An 18,495-nucleotide genomic window follows, 5' to 3' on the forward strand; every position below is an offset into this window, starting at 1 on the left:
AATACACCAAGGGCAGTAGAGTTATTGCCTTGTTCTATGAAAAAGCTTCCAATTGTTTGTTCAAAGTAGGCCTTTGTGCTACTCGTTTGCTTGAAATGTAGCCACCCTGTTCCGCCTTTTGAATTGTGATTGCCTTAATTTCTTTCATAGTAATACTCCATAGTCCATACCATACATGGATCCAAGTAAAAACATTGCAAAGCAGCCTTTCGCTGCCAAACTTAACACCACAAATTCCATTCTCCTTACGTACATGATCTGTTACTAAGAAAGAGCAGCAAAAAGAAAGACATCAACTTTGGTACTTCAGCAAACAGATGGGATGTGCAACGTTTAGTAAGCCTACATCCATGTAGGTTTGCGTAACAGATATTCTGTCAGGCTGTGAGTCCCTCGCCTTTCTTCTGCATTTGACAAAAGAAACAGCTGGAGCATGTGCATGCCCATCTGCAAAGGAACAAGCGAAATGAGTGTTTAGTATTCCATGGCAGATCTCTCGAGACAGAAGATCACAGAATTTGCAGAAGGAAAGGTTCAAGTGCCATTTTGTTGCAGTTTGCCTAGGTACCGCAAAAAGCTAACTTCCTAAACAATGCCACAATATCAGTACTGCCGTACATTGGCCTTAGTCATTTCCGGTCTTAAAAAGTCAAAAGTTAAAACCATTTCCTTGTATATGCAGCACAGATCACCAATAATCCCTGCAAGAACAACTCCCATTCTTGAAGTGATGGAACCTATTAGAGTCCCTGACAATGATCTCTCTCTGCACAATCTTTGATATTAACTTAATAGTGGTATGACAGTCCCCACAAATGCGCAGATTCTTGAAAACCTTGATGGGAGCACCCTTCGGAGTAGCAATGATTCCAAAAGCAACAGCAAGCCGCTCGCTATGACAACCAATGTCCTGCTGCTTCTGCTCGTCTTCTACATCATGGAGAACAAATCCGGTGTCTGCTACATACCCTTCTTCCCTCATCTTCAGATACAGCTTCTTCAGAAGCGCATATATTTCTTCAGCTTGAGGATGCAACTTATCCCCAACCAGAAACACATGCACTCTTGTCCCAACTTCAATCCAACTTGAGGCTGGCATTTTAGTAATGCGCTTTAACTCCATGATCCGTCTCGTATTCTCAACTTCATCAAACAAACCAACTGATGCATAAATATTGGCTAGAGTAACATATGTTGCTGGATTTTCAGGTTCAATTTCAAATAATGCTTCTGCTGCCCAACTTGCGAGGCAGACATTCTTATGAATCCGGCAGCCACCAAGCAAGGACGCCCATAGGAACTTGTTAGGCTTTACAGACATTGTGTTGATCATCTCTTCTGCTCGCTCAAACAGGCCTGACCGGCTGAGGAGATCAATCACACAAGCATAATGATCAGCAGTGTGCTCAATACCATATTCATCCTTTATCGAATGGAAGATACCCAGACCTTTATCGACCAGGCCAGCGTGAGCACATGCAGATAGAACACCAACAAAGGTGACATGATCAGGCCTGAATCCGGACCTCAATAACATGTCGAAGGAATGCAATGCCTCATCTGGCTGCCCATTCTGTGCATAGCCAGAGATCATGACTGTCCACGACACCAAGTCCGGCTTTGGCATCCCCCTAAAGACACGCACTGCAGTTCCCATGTCGCCGTACTTGGAGTACATGTGCACAAGCGCACTCTCTGCAAAGCATGAATCCCCTGCCCTGCTCTTTGTCATTCGACCATGCACCTGCTTTCCGAGTTTCTCAGAGGTGAATTCTGCGCAAGCACGCAGAACCCCCGCGTACGTGAACTCATTCGGTTGAATGCCACTCCTCAGCATGCGCACGAAGAGCCTGAAGCCTTCACCATCGCGCCCGGCGTCAAAATACCTCTCCACCATGGCCGTCCAAGAGACGACGTCCCGAACGGGCATCCTATCGAACACGCTCCTCGCGTCGTCCACGCGCCCGCACTTGGCGTACATGTCTGCGAGCGCGCTCCAGACGACGGCATCCGCGTCGATCCCTCTCCTGACCACGTGGCAGTGCAGCTCCCTCCCCGCGCGCGCGCACCGGGCAGCCGTGGCCGCGGCGAGCGCGCTGGACGCGGTGAACTCGTTGTCCGCGCCGGCGCTCACCGGCTCCCGCAGCATCCGGCGGTAGATCGCGAGCGCGGCGCAGGGCTGGCCGTGGCGCGCGTGGGCGGAGACGATGGCAGACCAGGAAAAGTGGTCCCTCCGGGGCATTTGGTCGAACAGCGCGCGCGCGTTGGCGAGGCCGCGCGGGGAGCGGCCGAGCGCCGCGACGAGGGTGTTGTAGGAGCACACATCGGTGCTTGGGAGGGAGGAGAGGAGGGCGACCGCATCCGGGAGAGTGGCCGGGTGGGAGGAGAGCAGGTGGAGGATGCGGTTGGATAGGAGCGTGGAGGGCGGCCGGAATGAGGCGACGGCCGCGGCGATCGCGCGCGCCGCGGAGGCGTGGGAGGCGTCGCCGCGGAGGAGCGGGAGGAGGCGGTCGATGGCGTCGTGGAGCTGGGACGCCGTGGTTACGGACACAGAGAAGGAAGGGTGCTTCATGCGGATAGCGGCTCGAGACGGCATGCATGGCCGCCGTGGTGAAACTAAACGAGCTGGGCGAATACTGATACGCGGGAAGCGGCAATGGTGATCCATGAATGCGACTCATTGCTGCCGGTGAGGAAAAGGAACATACTGTTAAGGCTAAACAATGGCTTCTAAAATCTGTAGCCGCTGAGAGCACCTCCACTAGTTCTCAAAACCTTTTTTTTTTCCCGAAAGCGTGCATTAGCATGTACTTCCTTAAGGGAAGTGAGAAAAGTTACATAGCCCGTGGCTTTCGACGGCGAGGTGCCGCAGCAATCTTGAGAGTTTTCAAAACTCACTCTCATTCTTGAGTTTACAAACTTTCCGCACTTAAGAAAATCTTCTCAAAACCCACTCTCAATCTTGAGAGTTTTCAAAGCTCACTCTCAATCTTGAGTTTACAAAACTTACGCACTTAAGAAAATCGACCTATCAGATACGGAGGTGGAAAGATACTCCCTCCGTCCCAATTTATCTGTCGTTTTCGGTGTCCGTGCCACGACTTTGACTCAATTTGTATAAAATATGTGTAATATTTGTGTCTCCAAATAAATTTGTTAAAAAATTAGATTCAAAGATCTCTCCAATGATGTTAATTATGTACCATAAATAATAATATTTTTTAATATATATTTTTGTTAAAGTTGTTTCTCGAGAAGCGAGAACGACAGATATTCTGGGACGGAGGGAATAGGACTAAGTTCTCAATGCAAATGTACAAAAGAGAGAGAAAGTATAAAAGTACAAATGTACAAGATAGAAAAAAAAGAGTATAAAAGTAGTTATAATAATTTTGAAATAGTCCAAGATTCCTGATACGAAATTGCCTTCTATATAGTGGAACCAAACAAAAGAACAAATGTACTTAGCCTCTTCAAAAAATCATTGGTTTACCGATTCTGTTTTCAGGAACTATTAGAGATTCTCTAATGCAACTCTTCCAATTGATTCTGACATTGGAAAAAATGAGCTGCTTTGCACAGTTGCATCAAACTGACAGCAGGAGCGTGAATTCGATGCCCAAACCATGACTAAAAGAATTTGCGTGTTGCAAGTACCACAGGTTTGAAAGGAATGTCAATGAAAAATCAAATCCAATATTTGCACTGACTGGAAAGGGGTTCAAACATGTCTTCTACATCATGTACAGGTAGAACACAGGTGAAGTTTTCAGATCAACTGCTTGCATTGAGCCTAAAACACTGGTGAAAGGGGTGCTGCAGATGATGATCTATTGACAGATCCGGGGCAAACCACATGCAGGCACCAGACAGGCTTGGTGCCTACCCTCAATTATCATCACTTTGGCAGCAGATTCATATCGATGGATCTTCCAGTGCGTCAGTGGTGAAGTCATTGATTCGTGGATATGCTGCCTTTTCGTCCAGTTGATTTTGTGTCCATTTCAACATCTTTAACAAGCTTGGAAGCTTCGGATCTGCCGTTGTGGGGAAAGGAATATACAGAGGAACTTCAATAAAGCCGGCAAGTCACAACATATCCGAACAAGGGATGTAGCAGTTTGTGTTCCAAACAAATAAGACAAACATAACTACGTCATACAGTACTGAATTATAGTGTAACCTGCCCTAAAAACTAAATTTAAATGCTTTAGTGTTGGAAATTGTACAGGCATATTATAAATTCTTTAAACCATTCAGTACATATCAATTTAATTAACACTTAAAGTTGAAGTCATACGACCACTGCACAGGATTCGGGTCCACAATACTGCTGAGCCTTATATGTTACGACAAATGAGATAGTTAAAATTAAAATTCCTTATTCCTTTCTTCTCCAGTGACAGAATCACAGAAACTAATACAGTCGACTATAATCTACTCCCTTCACTCCGAAATGTACTTCGTTTTAGCTTTATCCTAAGTCAAACTTCTCTAAATTTGACCAAATTTATGGAAAAAAATGCACTAATAGCATCTACATCATGCATCAGGAGAAATCTAAAACGACCTACATTTAGGACCGGAGGGAGTATTTTTCACAACCTTGAACTTGTTAAATACAAACTAAATAATTTGATAAATTCAATGTCAAAAGTTTCAAGGGGTATAAAATGATAATAGATATGATCGGGTTTCAGTTTTTCCACTTCCTTTCTTCTCAAAGAGCGTACCAGTGCAGAGAGCTCCCGCTCTGTGCGGGGTCTAGGGAAGGGTGTTAGTGGCAAGCCTTACCCTCGCCGGTGCAATGCGAGGAGACCGCGACTCGAACCCAGGACCTTCCGGTCACAGGCGGTAAGACTCTACCGCTTGCACCAGGCCCGCCCTTCACTCCCTTTCTTCTCAATTAATAAGATATCACCAGCCTCACCTTCCTTTATTTATCCAAATATAACTTTGACAGATTTAAATAGCAAACTACTCAATGAATAAACATTTACACATGGAAAGGATTTGATGTCAATTCTGAATTCTGATAAGTTAAATCTTGAACTAAACAGTAGGTGTTACTAACCTTTCTCATGACTTTGGCTTGTAAGAATAGCAGCATTAACTTCACTTGCAGTCTTCAAACGCTGAGAAACATCCATTAGTTCCCCGTAAGGGCAATTTTTTACATCTTCAAAAACCAGTAGTGCTACAGTTTTTTCTATCTCCTCGAGAAATGTTTGCTGCAAAATCAGGGGGGGGGGGGGGGGGGGGGGGAAGCAGAAACCACACGTGTCTTTAAAGCAGTTCAGTTGCGTGTGGAATAAATTACATCTGAATCCTGAAACCAAAATGAAGTATAAAGGTAAATCTAGAAAAATAAATACATTTTCTTCGCCTCTCGGTGCAAGTTCTTCTTGAGCGAACTCCAAAGCTTCATTTATTTTTCCCACGCGAATCAACTCTATTAGTTTCTGTTGCTGGAGATGAAAGTATAGTTGGGGATTCGTGTCCAGAATCTGCATACATTCATCCAAGTCAGCATAACGATTAAGGAGACATGAGTTAACAAATGTTACCTTTACAGAGCTCCTCCCAGAAGAACACAAACAAATACACATGCTTCTAATCTATATCTATTATTACCTAATATTAAAATACCTATTACCTAATATTAAAGTACAGTAATTCCTTTGGTCCATTGTCTCTCACTCCCACCCCTTATTGGTCCGTCACTCGGTCTGCCGTCCCTCACTTCACCCCTCTTCTTCCGTCCATCGGCCCGTCGTCCCTCACTCCCACCCTTCTCACTTTTACCAATCGCAAACCTAGGTCCATCACCCCTCTTACTCCCACCCTTCTCGCTTTCACGGATGCCAAATGTAAACCTAGGAGTCCAGGGCCCCGGGCCCAGCCAAGGTAGAGTCTATCCTTGTCCAACACAGGTCGATCATAGTTTGGAGCTACAAAACCTTCCCTGGCGCTGCACAGCTGCACACTCATGTCATGGCCTGGCTAGCCAAGCCCGAGCTCATGCACGTCGCGACTCAGCACGGCTCGGCACATGCGGGCCTGTATCTCTGCTTCCACCTTTCTCAACCTCACACCAAGTTCACACAATTGCCACTCATTTAAGTTGAATCAATCTCCTAACAATTTCTCATGCGGGATTAATCTTTTATTGCACCTAGCATTTATTACGGGCATTGGGGTTTAATTGAAATAAGGTTGGGCTAAGCCCAATTAAGTCCAATAAAGATAGCTAGCTCTAGGTGACCACGCAACAAGCTGTACATCCCATTGCAATATCTGGGAATGTTTGCTATTATATAGAAAATAATGAACATTAGATGACGGAAGTTTTATGACCTTGAGAATAGGGCTTCTCTATAGATTTCCTAGCCTAGTTTCCTAGCCTCTCTCAGGCTTGTTGTTTTTTGCATTTCACTGTATGCTTGTACAGCTTTGTGTTTCTTGCACAGCTTCTTTTCTTTTTATTAATATAAAATCGTACAGTGGGCCCCCTGCTGTACAACAACAACAACAACAACAAAGCCTTTAAGTCCCAAACAAGTTGGGGTAGGCTAGAGTTGAAACCCAACAGAAGCAATCAAGGTTCAGGCACGTGAATAGCTGTCTTCCAAGCACTCCTATCTAAGGCTAAGTCTTTGGGTATATTCCATCCTTTCAAGTCTCCTTTTATTGCCTCTACCCAAGTCAACTTCGGTCTTCCTCTGCCTCTCTTCACGTTACTATCCTGACTTAGAATTCCACTACGCACCGGTGCATCTGGAGGTCTCCGTTGCACATGTCCAAACCATCTCAACCGGTGTTGGACAAGCTTTTCTTCAATTGGTGCTACCCCTAATCTCTCACGTATATCATCGTTCCGAACTCGATCCCTTCTTGTATGACGGCAAATCCAACGCAACATACGCATTTCCGCGACACTTAGCTGTTGAATATGTCGTCTTTTCGTAGGCCAACATTCTGCACCATACAACATAGCAGGTCTAATCGCCGTCCTATAAAACTTGCCTTTTAGCTTCTGTGGTACCCTTTTGTCACATAGGACACCAGACGCTTGCCGCCACTTCATCCACCCTGCTTTAATTCTATGGCTAACATCTTCATCAATATCCCCGTCCCTCTGTAGCATTGATCCTAAATATCGAAAGGTATCCTTCCTAGGCACTACTTGACCTTCCAAACTAACATCTTCCTCCTCCCGAGTAGTAGTGCCGAAGTCACATCTCATATACTCAGTTTTAGTTCTACTAAGTCTAAAACCTTTGGACTCCAAAGTCTCCCGCCATAACTCCAGTTTCTGATTCACTCCTGTCCGGCTTTCATCAACTAGCACTACATCGTCCGCGAAAAGCATACACCAAGGGATGTCCCCTTGTATGTCCCTTGTGACCTCATCCATCACTAAAGCAAACAAATAAGGGCTCAAAGCTGACCCTTGATGTAGTCCTATCCTAATCGGGAAGTCATCCGTGTCTCCATCGCTTGTTCGAACTCTAGTCACAACATTGTTGTACATGTCCTTAATGAGCCCGACGTACTTCGTTGAGACTTTATGTTTGTCCAAAGCCCACCACATAACATTCCTTGGTATTTTATCATAAGCCTTCTCCAAGTCAATAAAAACCATATGTAGGTCCTTCTTCTTCTCCCTATACCGCTCCATAACTTGTCTAATTAAGAAAATGGCTTCCATGGTTGACCTTCCGGGCATGAAACCAAATTGGTTCATAGAGACCCGCGTTATTGCTCTTAAGCGATGCTCGATAACTCTCTCCCATAGCTTCATAGTATGGCTCATCAACTTAATTCCCCGGTAATTTGTACAACTTTGAATATCCACTTTATTCTTGTAGATCGGTACCAATATACTTCTCCTCCACTCATCAGGCATCTTGTTCGATCGAAAAATATGGTTGAACAGCTTGGTTAACCATACTACAGCTATGTCCCCGAGGCATCTCCACACCTCGATTGGGATACCAGCCGGTCCCATCGCCTTACCTCCTTTCATCCTTTTCAACGCCTCTCTGACCTCAGATTCTTGGATTCTCCGCACAAAGCGTCTATTGGTGTCATCAAAAGAGTCATCCAACTGAAAGGTTGTGTCCATATTCTCACCATTGAACAATTTGTCAAAATACTCTTGCCATCGATGTCGGATCTCATCCTCCTTTACCAAGAGATGCTCCCTTTCATCCTTAATGCACTTAACTTGGTTGAAGTCCCGTGTCTTTCTCTCACGAACCCTAGCCATCCTATAAATGTCCTTCTCTCCTTCCTTCGTACTCAAATGTTGGTAAAGATCCTCGTACGCTCTACCCTTTGCCACACTTACAGCTCGCTTTGCAGTCTTCTTTTCCACCTTGTACTTCTCTATGTTGTCCACACTCCTGTCATGGTACAAGCGTCTATAGCATTCTTTCTTCTCCTTAATAGCCATTTGGACTTCCCCCTGCTGTACTATTTCCAAAAAAATGATAGGGCTTCTCCTAAAAAAAAGGATAATAAAACAACACAACTCTCACATACTAGCCATATGTGCAATATGACTGATTTTTTTTCTGGCCATCTATGTTATCTGAGTTGTATGTAAAAATGAACAGAACCCTCTTATAAAGAAACATTTCTCAAAACTTGTTAGTTATTTCCAAGCAAGGGGACAACGACGGTGGAAAACACCATTCTGAAACAGAAAACACTTGTGGAAAAAAGGATGTCACATCGGATCCTCGTCTCATCACTCATTAGTGTTGGGCAAACAAAGTAATCAACTGAGTTTAATCAGTAATCAATGAGGTGCAATTTTTATACTGTTGGGTTTCTTTTTCATGTTCGAGATACTTGGCCCTGACTCCTAGATTGGTCGAAGTATATTGGATGCTACTTATTAAGGATTTCAGTTGTTTCTACCGGTTACAAAGATGTTCAAAACTGCAACCTGCTCAGTACGAATCTCCAGCTCCTATTTTAACAGTCAAGTATGGCAAACCGTGGACAACTAATCTAAAGAGTAGAATAACCGTAAGAACTGATGATTAAATCAGAATCATATCATTTGATACAACAGGAAGCTCCTGCATACTCTCCAAACACATGACAGGTCATCAAATTAGATTGGGAAAGGATTCCATTCCTGTATTCTATAAACTAGTTGTGGCTCTAAATTGCTGACAAAGACAAACACGGTGAGTCGGTGACAGTACATCCAAGTTACCCACATTGCAAAACTGAGTGCTTCTCTAGTTGACCGTATTTATTTTAGACCTACAGGAGGATGGAAACCAAATCTGTACAACCCAGCAACCACAACCTACTTCGAGATCTTCCACAACACAATAAAATACCTAAATGTGCATCTCGGCCGTTATTCGAACTAATTTTGCTAGGAACAGAGACAGAATCGAACCGTGGGGTTAAGATCGTTGATTTTCTCGATCGCCTCCTGAACATTACCCGACTGTACTGCTCTCTTAACCTCCATTCGATCCGTGATGGTCGCTAGGTCAATCTCCGCTGCAAAAATAAAATCATAAATTCAAACGAATTCCCCGGTAAGATCAACAGCGGAGGAGAGAAAGAGGAGCGTGCCATACGCTGGGTGCCGGACTCGATGCGGAACTTGTCGGCGGCGTCGACAAAGCCCTCGGTGACGAGGAAGTTCATGACGAGGCGGTTCATGTCCTCCTTGCGGATCTTGACGTCGCGGAGCTTCCGCTCCCACTCGTCACGGGTCACAACCTTCTTCGAGGACGCCATGGAGGCCGGGGAGTCGATGGAGTTCAGGTCGCGGAGTACGATGCGGGAGAGGAACATCAGATGCGGGGGCCAAGGGAGAGATGGGGCGGACTGCTGGTCCGGTCACACAGGCGCCATAAGCTTGCAGCGACGGGCGGCGAGGTGACGGGCTAGGGTTTTGCCGCTGGGAGGGGACAGCCGGAGGATGGATGGAGGACTTGGAGAGAAGCCGAGGAGGATGAGTCGATGTCGGGAGACCCCGAGAGTCCGGAGGAGAAAGAGTTGCAGCATGTTCGGTTTTCGTGAAGAAGTACTCGCTGATTTATGTGAGAGAAAAATATTATTCTAGCTGAAAATTTATGATTGTTTACGACAAGCCACAGCCAAATGAACAGGCTGTTGGTTGTTACTTACAACAGTATCCAACTGCCTAAACTGTGGCAAACTAGAGAATTAATAGGGTTTTCACAATTCATAATGATTATAGTAAATTTTTCTTATTTGCAATGCAATAGTCTATTAGGAGAACTGTTTGCAGAGTTGAAGCTAAAAAAAGTTTCACGGGCTACATCACACAAATTAGGAGCTTCACCGACAAAGCCTAACCACCATCTAGGATTTGCGAGAAATCCAACAGTGACAAATGAAATTCAAGATAAGCAAAGGTCACAAGTGCTCAAAAGATTTAGATAGATGATAACTTTTCTTATATCACTCCTCAAATCCTATCCAAGAGAGTATAGAATCTAAGTACGCTAGAGAGGAAGAAAGGGAGATTTAAATGTGTTTAACTTGAGATAGGTTGTTATGGTGTACAAGAGTAACAAGGAGAGAGGTGGAGGGGTATATACTCCCCTTCTCAACTACTCCATCCGTTTCAAATTATAAGTCGCTTTGACTTTTTTGATACATCAATTTTACTATATATATATATATATATATATATATATATATATATATATATATATATATATATATATATATATGTCTAGATACATAGCAAAATGGATATACCAATAAAGTCAAAACGATTTATAATTTGGAACGGATGGAGTAGTTCTTAATGTAGGGACCATAAATTCTAATGGAGACAAGAATTTTCAACCCCTTGAAAACTTAGAACTCGAGCACAGGTTAAGTGAGAAAAGAATATCATGTCCCAAAAAAATTGTCCGTTGACCAGAATTGGTGGTCACATAAACAGTGGACCTTAGTGAACCACGATTTTTCGATGGCTCTGGATTTTTGGCCAATGCCCAAAATTTCCGACCATAGAACAATTCGCACTCATTTTGCAAAACAAAGGGTCATCTTCTATCACGTCTAGGTTTTAGTTTGAAACTTTTGATCAATTAGAAACTTGCAAGTGATTAGTATTCGATCCTCCTTTATAGTATGGCAATCAACAAAACCCATGATAGGATTAGATGCACTTTCAAATTCCAACTCTCGGTTAGCTAAAAGAACCGAATTATATGAATTGTACTTCGCTCATTTGCATTTTGTAAGACTATGCTTGGTTTATGTGTGATGTCTCATATAGTCATATTTGAACTGCTATGTATTTGTGTTATTATAGTGCTACTATTTTCTTAGCAATTATTATTATCTACAATGGAGAAAATGTTGCTCAAATTTGCTTTAGAACCTACACACCTTTTTTATTTATCTTAACCTCTGTTGAAAAGGTTTGGTTAGTTCATCGAAAATCGAAATGCTTGGTTTCTAGAATTTTTTGGAATCGATTGGTTCTTATTTTCTATAGAAACCAAATTTATTTAAGAACCGAGGAACCGAAGCGAAAATGATACCCAGGCCTAGATACAGGATTCAATTCAAAACCCTCTCCATACAAGGAGCAATGCTATAAGCTATTGTGCTTGGGCCACACAATTCGCTTAAACATGTGGGCTGACTCAGTTAGCCCATTCAGGCCCAGTAACTCTCAGGTTGGTGCAACGAAGACGCACCGCGCGTTGCAGCTTCTCTGGGGCTTCTCTTACTTGTGCTTTGTTCTTCAGTCCTGCAAGTCGCCGTCTCTTGGATGGGGACACCTTGCAACTAGCCAACAACTCGATGGAGAACAGAAGTATATAAGATACATGCATGCAGATTTTATGGTGCGCAGTGCACTAATCGATAGTCACCCGATCCATTGGGATTGGGCCACTGGAGAGTGGAGACGAAGACGAAGGATGTTCCAAGACGTCACGAAGTCATACTGGCACAGCCTCGCACAGAAGGAAAACAACGCAGGCCCTCACAATCACAACTGATTTACGCATGGGACTGAACCTTCAAAGTGGGCAAAGGCCCAGGATTTAAAACCAACGCTGCGTAATGGGGTACGGCCTAACACTGTAACAGCATGCATGTACAATAACGAGCTTATAGCCAAACTAGTCAGCATTTTTGCTGATGTGAAAAAAAGATGAGAGAAAAGATAAGAGAGCTTGTCTTTCATGCAAGCAATAAGTTGGGTACGGAAGCATAAGCATCTGTGGCCCAAACAAAAGTGTATGTGAGAAGGAATAGGAAAGAGAAAGTAAGATAGCACCACATAATAATAAAAATCTTTTTTATAGTATACAACTATTATAGAGCTTAGTTCTTACTACTTGACTTATAGCTAAGTACTTGCTCAATTATTGACAGATGCGCAGAGCACGCACGCCTACTGCAGAGTGCGGACTTGACTGATTGGTTCGCAGCCGCCGTCACCACTCACTTGGTCCATGCGAAACGTGCGTTAGCAATTTACACTACTGTACGGGCACTCGCACTTGGTTGAAGCTCCACTACCACTTGTAGCGCCGGCCGCTCCACTACGCACGGGATTCACAGTGCTCGCGACTCGTACTTGCGCCACTCAGAAAAACTCGATCGAGGCGATCGATCAGTGCGTCCGGCTGTGATCCATTCAGGGAGAAAAACGCACGCGCGCAGACACGTCACTCAGCCAGCCTCCGCCAGCCGCTTACTCGTCATCGAGTCAGTCTACCGCTTATCCAACAGCACTAACTGCATTGTCACTGACACTGACTCACTCTCAACAGTCTAAAACGTCTCTATATAAGCCTTGCGGCAAGAATCAGCTAGAGGAGCTAGGCAGCACTTATCGACAGCAGTACGTAGTTGTGCAGATTACAGAGGTAGACATGGAGCATAACTCCTGCAGAGACACAATGAGCTGCCTCGCCCTGCTCGCCGTGCTGTGCCTCAGCGCCGCCGCGGTGGCGCGGGGCCAGCTGACGGACGACTTCTACGACGGCTGCTGCCCGCAGGTGGAGGACATCGTGAAGGCGCGCGTGTCCACCGCGATGAAGGCCGAGCCCCGCATGGGCGCCTCCCTGCTCAGGCTCCACTTCCACGACTGCTTCGTCAACGTACGTACGAGACACCACATGACACATACACGCACGCTCCCAATGCAACTTTTATGTACCGATCGATCGCTGAATTGAAAAAGACCTGCTCGCTGCATGCACGCAACGCAGGGGTGCGACGGGTCGATCCTGCTGGACGGGAACAACACCGAGAAGCTGGCGGCGCCGAACCTGAACTCGGCGCGTGGGTTCGAGGTCGTCGACGCCATCAAGGCCGACCTCGAGAAGGCCTGCCCCGGGGTCGTCTCCTGCGCCGACATCCTCGCGATCGCGGCTAAATACGGAGTGCTGCTGGTGCGTCCCGTCCCTTCCCTTCCCACATGATTTCAGTCATCGATTCATCATCACGCTGAAAAATACTAGCAACCTGCTGGTGTACTACTTACTGGAGTATTATTCAGAGTGGAGGGCCGGACTACGGCGTCCTGCTGGGAAGGAGGGATGGCCTGGTGGCAAATCAGTCCGGTGCCAACAGTAACCTGCCTAGCCCGTTCGATCCCATCGACACCATCACAAAGAAGTTCAGTGATGTGGATCTGAACACAACCGACGTGGTCGTTTTATCAGGTATAACTGCTAGTCCCACGCATCTTTCACTGCACAATACTTTCCTTCCAGCTCGTCAAGAGTGTAGTGATGACTGGACATATAGTAACTGACCCGACGACGGCCACTGGACACGTACGCAGGAGGCCACACGATCGGGCGAGCGCGGTGCGCGCTGTTCAGCAACCGGCTGTCCAACTTCACGGCGACGAGCTCCGTGGACCCGACGCTGAACTCGTCGCTGGCGTCCAGCCTGCAGACGCTGTGCCAGGGCGGGGACGGCAACCAGACGGCGGCGCTGGACGCCGGCTCCGCCGACACGTTCGACAACCACTACTACCAGAACCTGCTGAGCCAGAGGGGCCTCCTGTCCTCCGACCAGGGCCTCTTCTCCAGCGCCGACACCAAGGCGCTCGTGCAGGCCTACAGCGCCAACAGCGAGCGCTTCTTCTGCGACTTCCGCAGGTCCATGGTCAAGATGGGCAACATCCGCCCGCTCACAGGATCCGCCGGCCAGATTCGCAAGAACTGCCGTGCCGTCAACTGAGCAAGCATCGAGCTGCAGCCTGCGTGCACGTCGTTGTCACTAGCTAGTGTTTGCCATGCACTGGGATCTCAAAAAAAAAAGGGCGAGATCGTGACGCATCGTCATTGTGTTGTGAAGCGTGTTTCGTTTGGCTTAAGCCAGGGTTTGTTCATGGCCAATAATATACTTATAGTATGGGCCAGCTAGCTAGCGTATCAATTGGGACGGATGAGTGGTAACTACTCGCCTCTCTGCAAACGAACAAGATAGGATCTGTAACTGTTGCTGCAGTGCCTGATGAATTATCAGTAGGTGCATATGCGTTCCCCGATCGATGTTGTTGTTCTCGTGAACAAGCAAGAGAACAAAATAAATAAAAGCCGACCCTAGTCCTCTCATCCCCTGTCACCTAATCGTATCGTGCTACCCTTTCTGTCGATCTGTTATGAGACTGATGTCTCGCCTTCTCTCCATGATTGGCAACCTGCTAGCACATCATTGCTTGCACCTATCCTTGGCGTATAAAGTGGCCAACATCAGCAGTGTTTTCGTGCTGTATTACGTACTGTGGTGCAGGGGACCGGATCGCGACTAGGAAACAAGAGCTCACTCATCGTTATCCCAGCTGGTTCCTCGGTCAGACGAGCAAATAGAAATTCAGACCGATCCCACAGTGGCAGCTTTCAGTTAATCGGTTTTGCAGATACAGACTATACAGTATTTTTTTTAGATAATGACAGACTATACAGTATAGCAACATCGACAGCCTGCAGTGATTTCGTTAGTCTTTTTCAGTTTTTTTTTTTTGGCTGCTTTCACCGCCAATCCGTACTAACTTTTATAGATTGAGGTAGATACGAATGCAACCAAACGAGCTCTCAGTGGTTTTACGAGCACGTGACGCTGGGATTTTTTATTTAAAAGAAACAAGGGAACGAGATCACGAGAGCCGATTAGTTGCTGGCCATTTTTACTTGCGGTGCGCACGGATCCTCAAATCAGCAACTAACGTACGTTCTTGGAATCATTGCGCGCTTCCAGAGTCCAGACCACCTGCCGCTCCATAACCTGAGCCTCCTTTGTATCTGAACAACTCCAGCTACTTTCAGCTACGTACACTGCACAGCTAGTGCGAGCCTGCAACCACGTAAAGTACAGTACTGGAACACGTCTGTTGCAGATTAAAGCTGGCGTTGACTGTGACCCCGCACGGTAGGCAGCTGCTCCTGCTCGTGCTAGACCGCACCGAACCAAAACTAGCTAGAACAGCCATGCGCACGCTGACAAGCAGAATTGCAGTTGCGGGGTGTGGTGTCTTTTGCTCGGCGCACCTGCATGCATGCATGCTGGTTGCCATCTCTGAACTGAAAGCGACGCGGCGACGGAAACGTTGCCAGGAAACGCTTGTCGACCCGAATGATATGATTGCCCATCCTTCAGATCCATGAAAAGGCGCGCTCTTTGTGCTCAAATGGGCACAACCACCTGTGAACTCCGTGGCTATAAGACTCGCCGGCCGGGCCATAACACCTAACTGATCGAGTCACATGCCAGTGTGCACAACAGCCACCACCTGCACGACGACTGCGAGCTAGCGCCCGCAGCAGCTAGCTCTGGGAGAGAAGAGAGAGAGAGAGAGAGAGAGCAATGGCGCCCCGTGGCAGCATGACTTGTCGTAGTCTTCAGCTCGCCGTCCTCATGTCGGCCGCCGTCGCGCTCGGGTTCGGCGTCCGGGCCGGCGCGGCGCAGCTGTGCAGCGAGTACTACGACCAGACGTGCCCCGACGTGCACAGGGTCGTGCGGCGGGTGCTGAAGAAGGCGCACGAGGCCGACGTCCGCATCTACGCCAGCCTCACCCGCCTCCACTTCCATGACTGCTTCGCGCAAGTAAGAAAGCAGCCGGAACCGTGTCCCGTGCTCCGCAGGCGTAAACGTACGTTCTGAGCCTGAGCCTGAGCCTGCGTGTGTTTATTTCTTCATTCGTCAGGGCTGCGACGGGTCCATCCTGCTGGACAACAGCTCGAGCATCGTGTCGGAGAAGTTCGCGACGCCCAACAACAACTCGGCGCGCGGGTTCCCCGTGGTCGACGCCGTCAAGGCGGCGCTGGAGGAGGCCTGCCCAGGCGTCGTCTCCTGCGCTGACATACTGGCCATCGCCGCCAAGATCTCGGTCGAACTGGTGAGTAGTTTTTTCGAGCCGGCAAATGTACTACCGATCGATCCACCGTTAGTCCCCAGTATACTACCTCCATCATATCCGCAAGAGAGTATAATTCTACCTCTATCTTTGATCAATTTTCTAGACTTCGACCAAGTTTGAACAAATATTGATACACTAAGCTCGAGTATAGTCACACTAATAAAATGGTTTAACTCGGTACTACACACTAATTAAAATGTATTCTTTCCGAATCGAGTATAGTCACACCAAGCTCGGGATCACCGGTTAATGAATTGATCTTGACAAAACGATCGACATTGTTCAAGAAGATTTGACACACAGAAGCAAACAAACTGTCGGACTGGCGTTGTACAGGCTTTGCTCGCCTTGCATGGAGACCTGGAGCAATAATTCGAAACCGTCGGTGCAAAATAATTGAACTAGCTAGTATGGCCATTAGAGAGATCTATGAGAAGAAGTTGACAAAATTGCACGTCTTTTAAATTAAAAGCATGCACAAACAGATAACCCTAGTACGTACAGTACGACGTGGATATTCATACGTCACATCTCGTCGGCTGTACGTCATCAGCAGGGCGTTCGTTCGAGGCCATAGGCACCGATCACTTTCCTTTCCGTGCCACGCTTTAATCCAACACGGCCACATGACGTGTGGTCCCGTGTACTATGCACGCAGTCCGGCGGGCCACGGTGGCGCGTTCCTCTCGGCCGGCGCGACGGCACCACCGCCAACATCACCGCCGCCAACAACCTCCCGAGCCCCTTCGACAACCTCACCACGCTCCAGCAGAAGTTCGGCGCCGTCGGCCTCGGCAACACCGACCTCGTCGCCCTCTCAGGTAAGGAGCAAACCGATGCCTCCGTGATTCTGCACCTGAACGAACAGAGATGCTAGTGGCGTCACAACGACGGTGGATGCAGGGGCGCACACGTTCGGGCGCGTGCAGTGCCAGTTCGTGACGGCGCGGCTGTACAACTTCAGCGGCACGAACCGGCCGGACCCGACGCTAGACAGGGGGTACCGGGCGTTCCTCTCGCTGCGGTGCCCGAGGGGCGGCAATGCGTCGGCGCTCAACGACCTCGACCCGACCACGCCGGACACCTTCGACAACAACTACTACACCAACATCGAGGCGCGCCGCGGGACGCTGCAGTCCGACCAGGAGCTGCTGTCGACGCCCGGCGCGCCCACGGCGCCGATCGTCGGCCGGTTCGCCAGCAGCCAGAAGGAGTTCTTCAAGAGCTTCTCCAGGTCCATGATCAACATGGGGAACATCCAGGTGCTGACGGGGAGCCAGGGTGAGATCAGGAAGAACTGCAGAGTGGTCAACGGAAGCTAGACCCGTCGAGCAAGGTTGCAAGTAGTAGTAGCTTTTGTAATTGTGGCATGCCTAAGTTATTGGTGAAAGCAGTGCTGCTGTATGTAGGATGCTGCAAACATGTACGTATAGTTGAGGGCATGATGCACCGATCGATTTGTTTATGTCATGGAGATTCAATATAAACTATAAAGTGGTGTCTGCAGTTTTGTTCAATAATCATGTACATACATTAATCTCATTACATTGGCTGCGGCTTGTGAACGAAGATCATGCGGCAAGCTGCAAGCCCTACCGCGTTGCTGCGAGACTCTGTTCTGATATGACTTTTCAGGATCTTTGCGAACTGGAAAAACCGTGCGTGGTCCGTATGGCGTCCTCAACAGTGAAGAAGAAATCCCAGCGTCACCAGGTGCGCAAAAGAAAAGGATGCCATACTGCAAAGCTGTAGTAAGTGCTGCGAGAAAGAGTGTTTTTGGAAGACGTGCGAGACTAGCCCCGAGCTGTTTCATGGCCTCAAAGTTGAGGTGCCCAAAGTGCTCGTGCCACCGCCATGCATCGTCGTCGTGTCGAGCTGCAAGACAGAGGGACTGCGCCACCTCCACGTGGAGGATGTAGAGGCGGTTGCTCCCCTTGTTCACCTAGGCGAGAAGACGATGACGAGTGTCCCAGACGTGCAGCAGCCCGTGCTCGATCTCCACACGCGACCCGTTCTAATCCAGCTGCCCCAAGCTGATGATTGAGTTCCTCAATGCGGGAATATAGTAGACACCGGTGATCATC

General features: G+C 47.4%; 4 protein-coding genes across 4 annotated transcripts; 2 read left to right on the forward strand and 2 right to left on the reverse strand.

Moving 5' to 3' along the window:
- Positions 1 to 127: 127 nt before the first annotated feature.
- LOC136549252 (pentatricopeptide repeat-containing protein At4g37170-like) lies at positions 128 to 2,641 on the reverse strand. Its single transcript, XM_066540495.1, has 2 exons — positions 347 to 2,641; positions 128 to 264 (listed from the first exon to the last, which is right to left on the reverse strand). Exon 1 carries the CDS (start codon positions 2,594 to 2,596, stop codon positions 689 to 691), a length of 1,908 nt encoding a protein of 635 aa, XP_066396592.1. The 5' UTR covers positions 2,597 to 2,641; the 3' UTR covers positions 128 to 264; positions 347 to 688.
- Positions 2,642 to 3,663: 1,022 nt separating this feature from the next.
- On the reverse strand, positions 3,664 to 10,032 carry LOC136549337 (protein GID8 homolog). The gene is made up of 5 exons (XM_066540580.1): positions 9,612 to 10,032; positions 9,425 to 9,531; positions 5,376 to 5,507; positions 5,075 to 5,231; positions 3,664 to 4,037 (listed from the first exon to the last, which is right to left on the reverse strand). The coding sequence occupies exons 1-5, from the start codon at positions 9,829 to 9,831 to the stop codon at positions 3,916 to 3,918; spliced, it is 738 nt and encodes a 245-aa protein (XP_066396677.1). The 5' UTR covers positions 9,832 to 10,032; the 3' UTR covers positions 3,664 to 3,915.
- A 2,836-nt stretch (positions 10,033 to 12,868) lies between these two features.
- LOC136503307 (peroxidase N-like) lies at positions 12,869 to 14,598 on the forward strand. The gene is made up of 4 exons (XM_066498434.1): positions 12,869 to 13,139; positions 13,251 to 13,433; positions 13,541 to 13,706; positions 13,829 to 14,598. Exons 1-4 carry the CDS (start codon positions 12,912 to 12,914, stop codon positions 14,230 to 14,232), a joined length of 981 nt encoding a protein of 326 aa, XP_066354531.1. The 5' UTR covers positions 12,869 to 12,911; the 3' UTR covers positions 14,233 to 14,598.
- Positions 14,599 to 15,715: 1,117 nt separating this feature from the next.
- LOC136503319 (peroxidase A2-like) lies at positions 15,716 to 17,930 on the forward strand. The gene is made up of 4 exons (XM_066498440.1): positions 15,716 to 16,098; positions 16,199 to 16,390; positions 17,070 to 17,232; positions 17,315 to 17,930. Exons 1-4 carry the CDS (start codon positions 15,859 to 15,861, stop codon positions 17,731 to 17,733), a joined length of 1,014 nt encoding a protein of 337 aa, XP_066354537.1. The 5' UTR covers positions 15,716 to 15,858; the 3' UTR covers positions 17,734 to 17,930.
- Positions 17,931 to 18,495: the final 565 nt, after the last annotated feature.

Source organism: Miscanthus floridulus, chromosome 1 (genome assembly GCF_019320115.1).
Source record: "Miscanthus floridulus cultivar M001 chromosome 1, ASM1932011v1, whole genome shotgun sequence".
NCBI lineage: Eukaryota > Viridiplantae > Streptophyta > Magnoliopsida > Poales > Poaceae > Miscanthus > Miscanthus floridulus.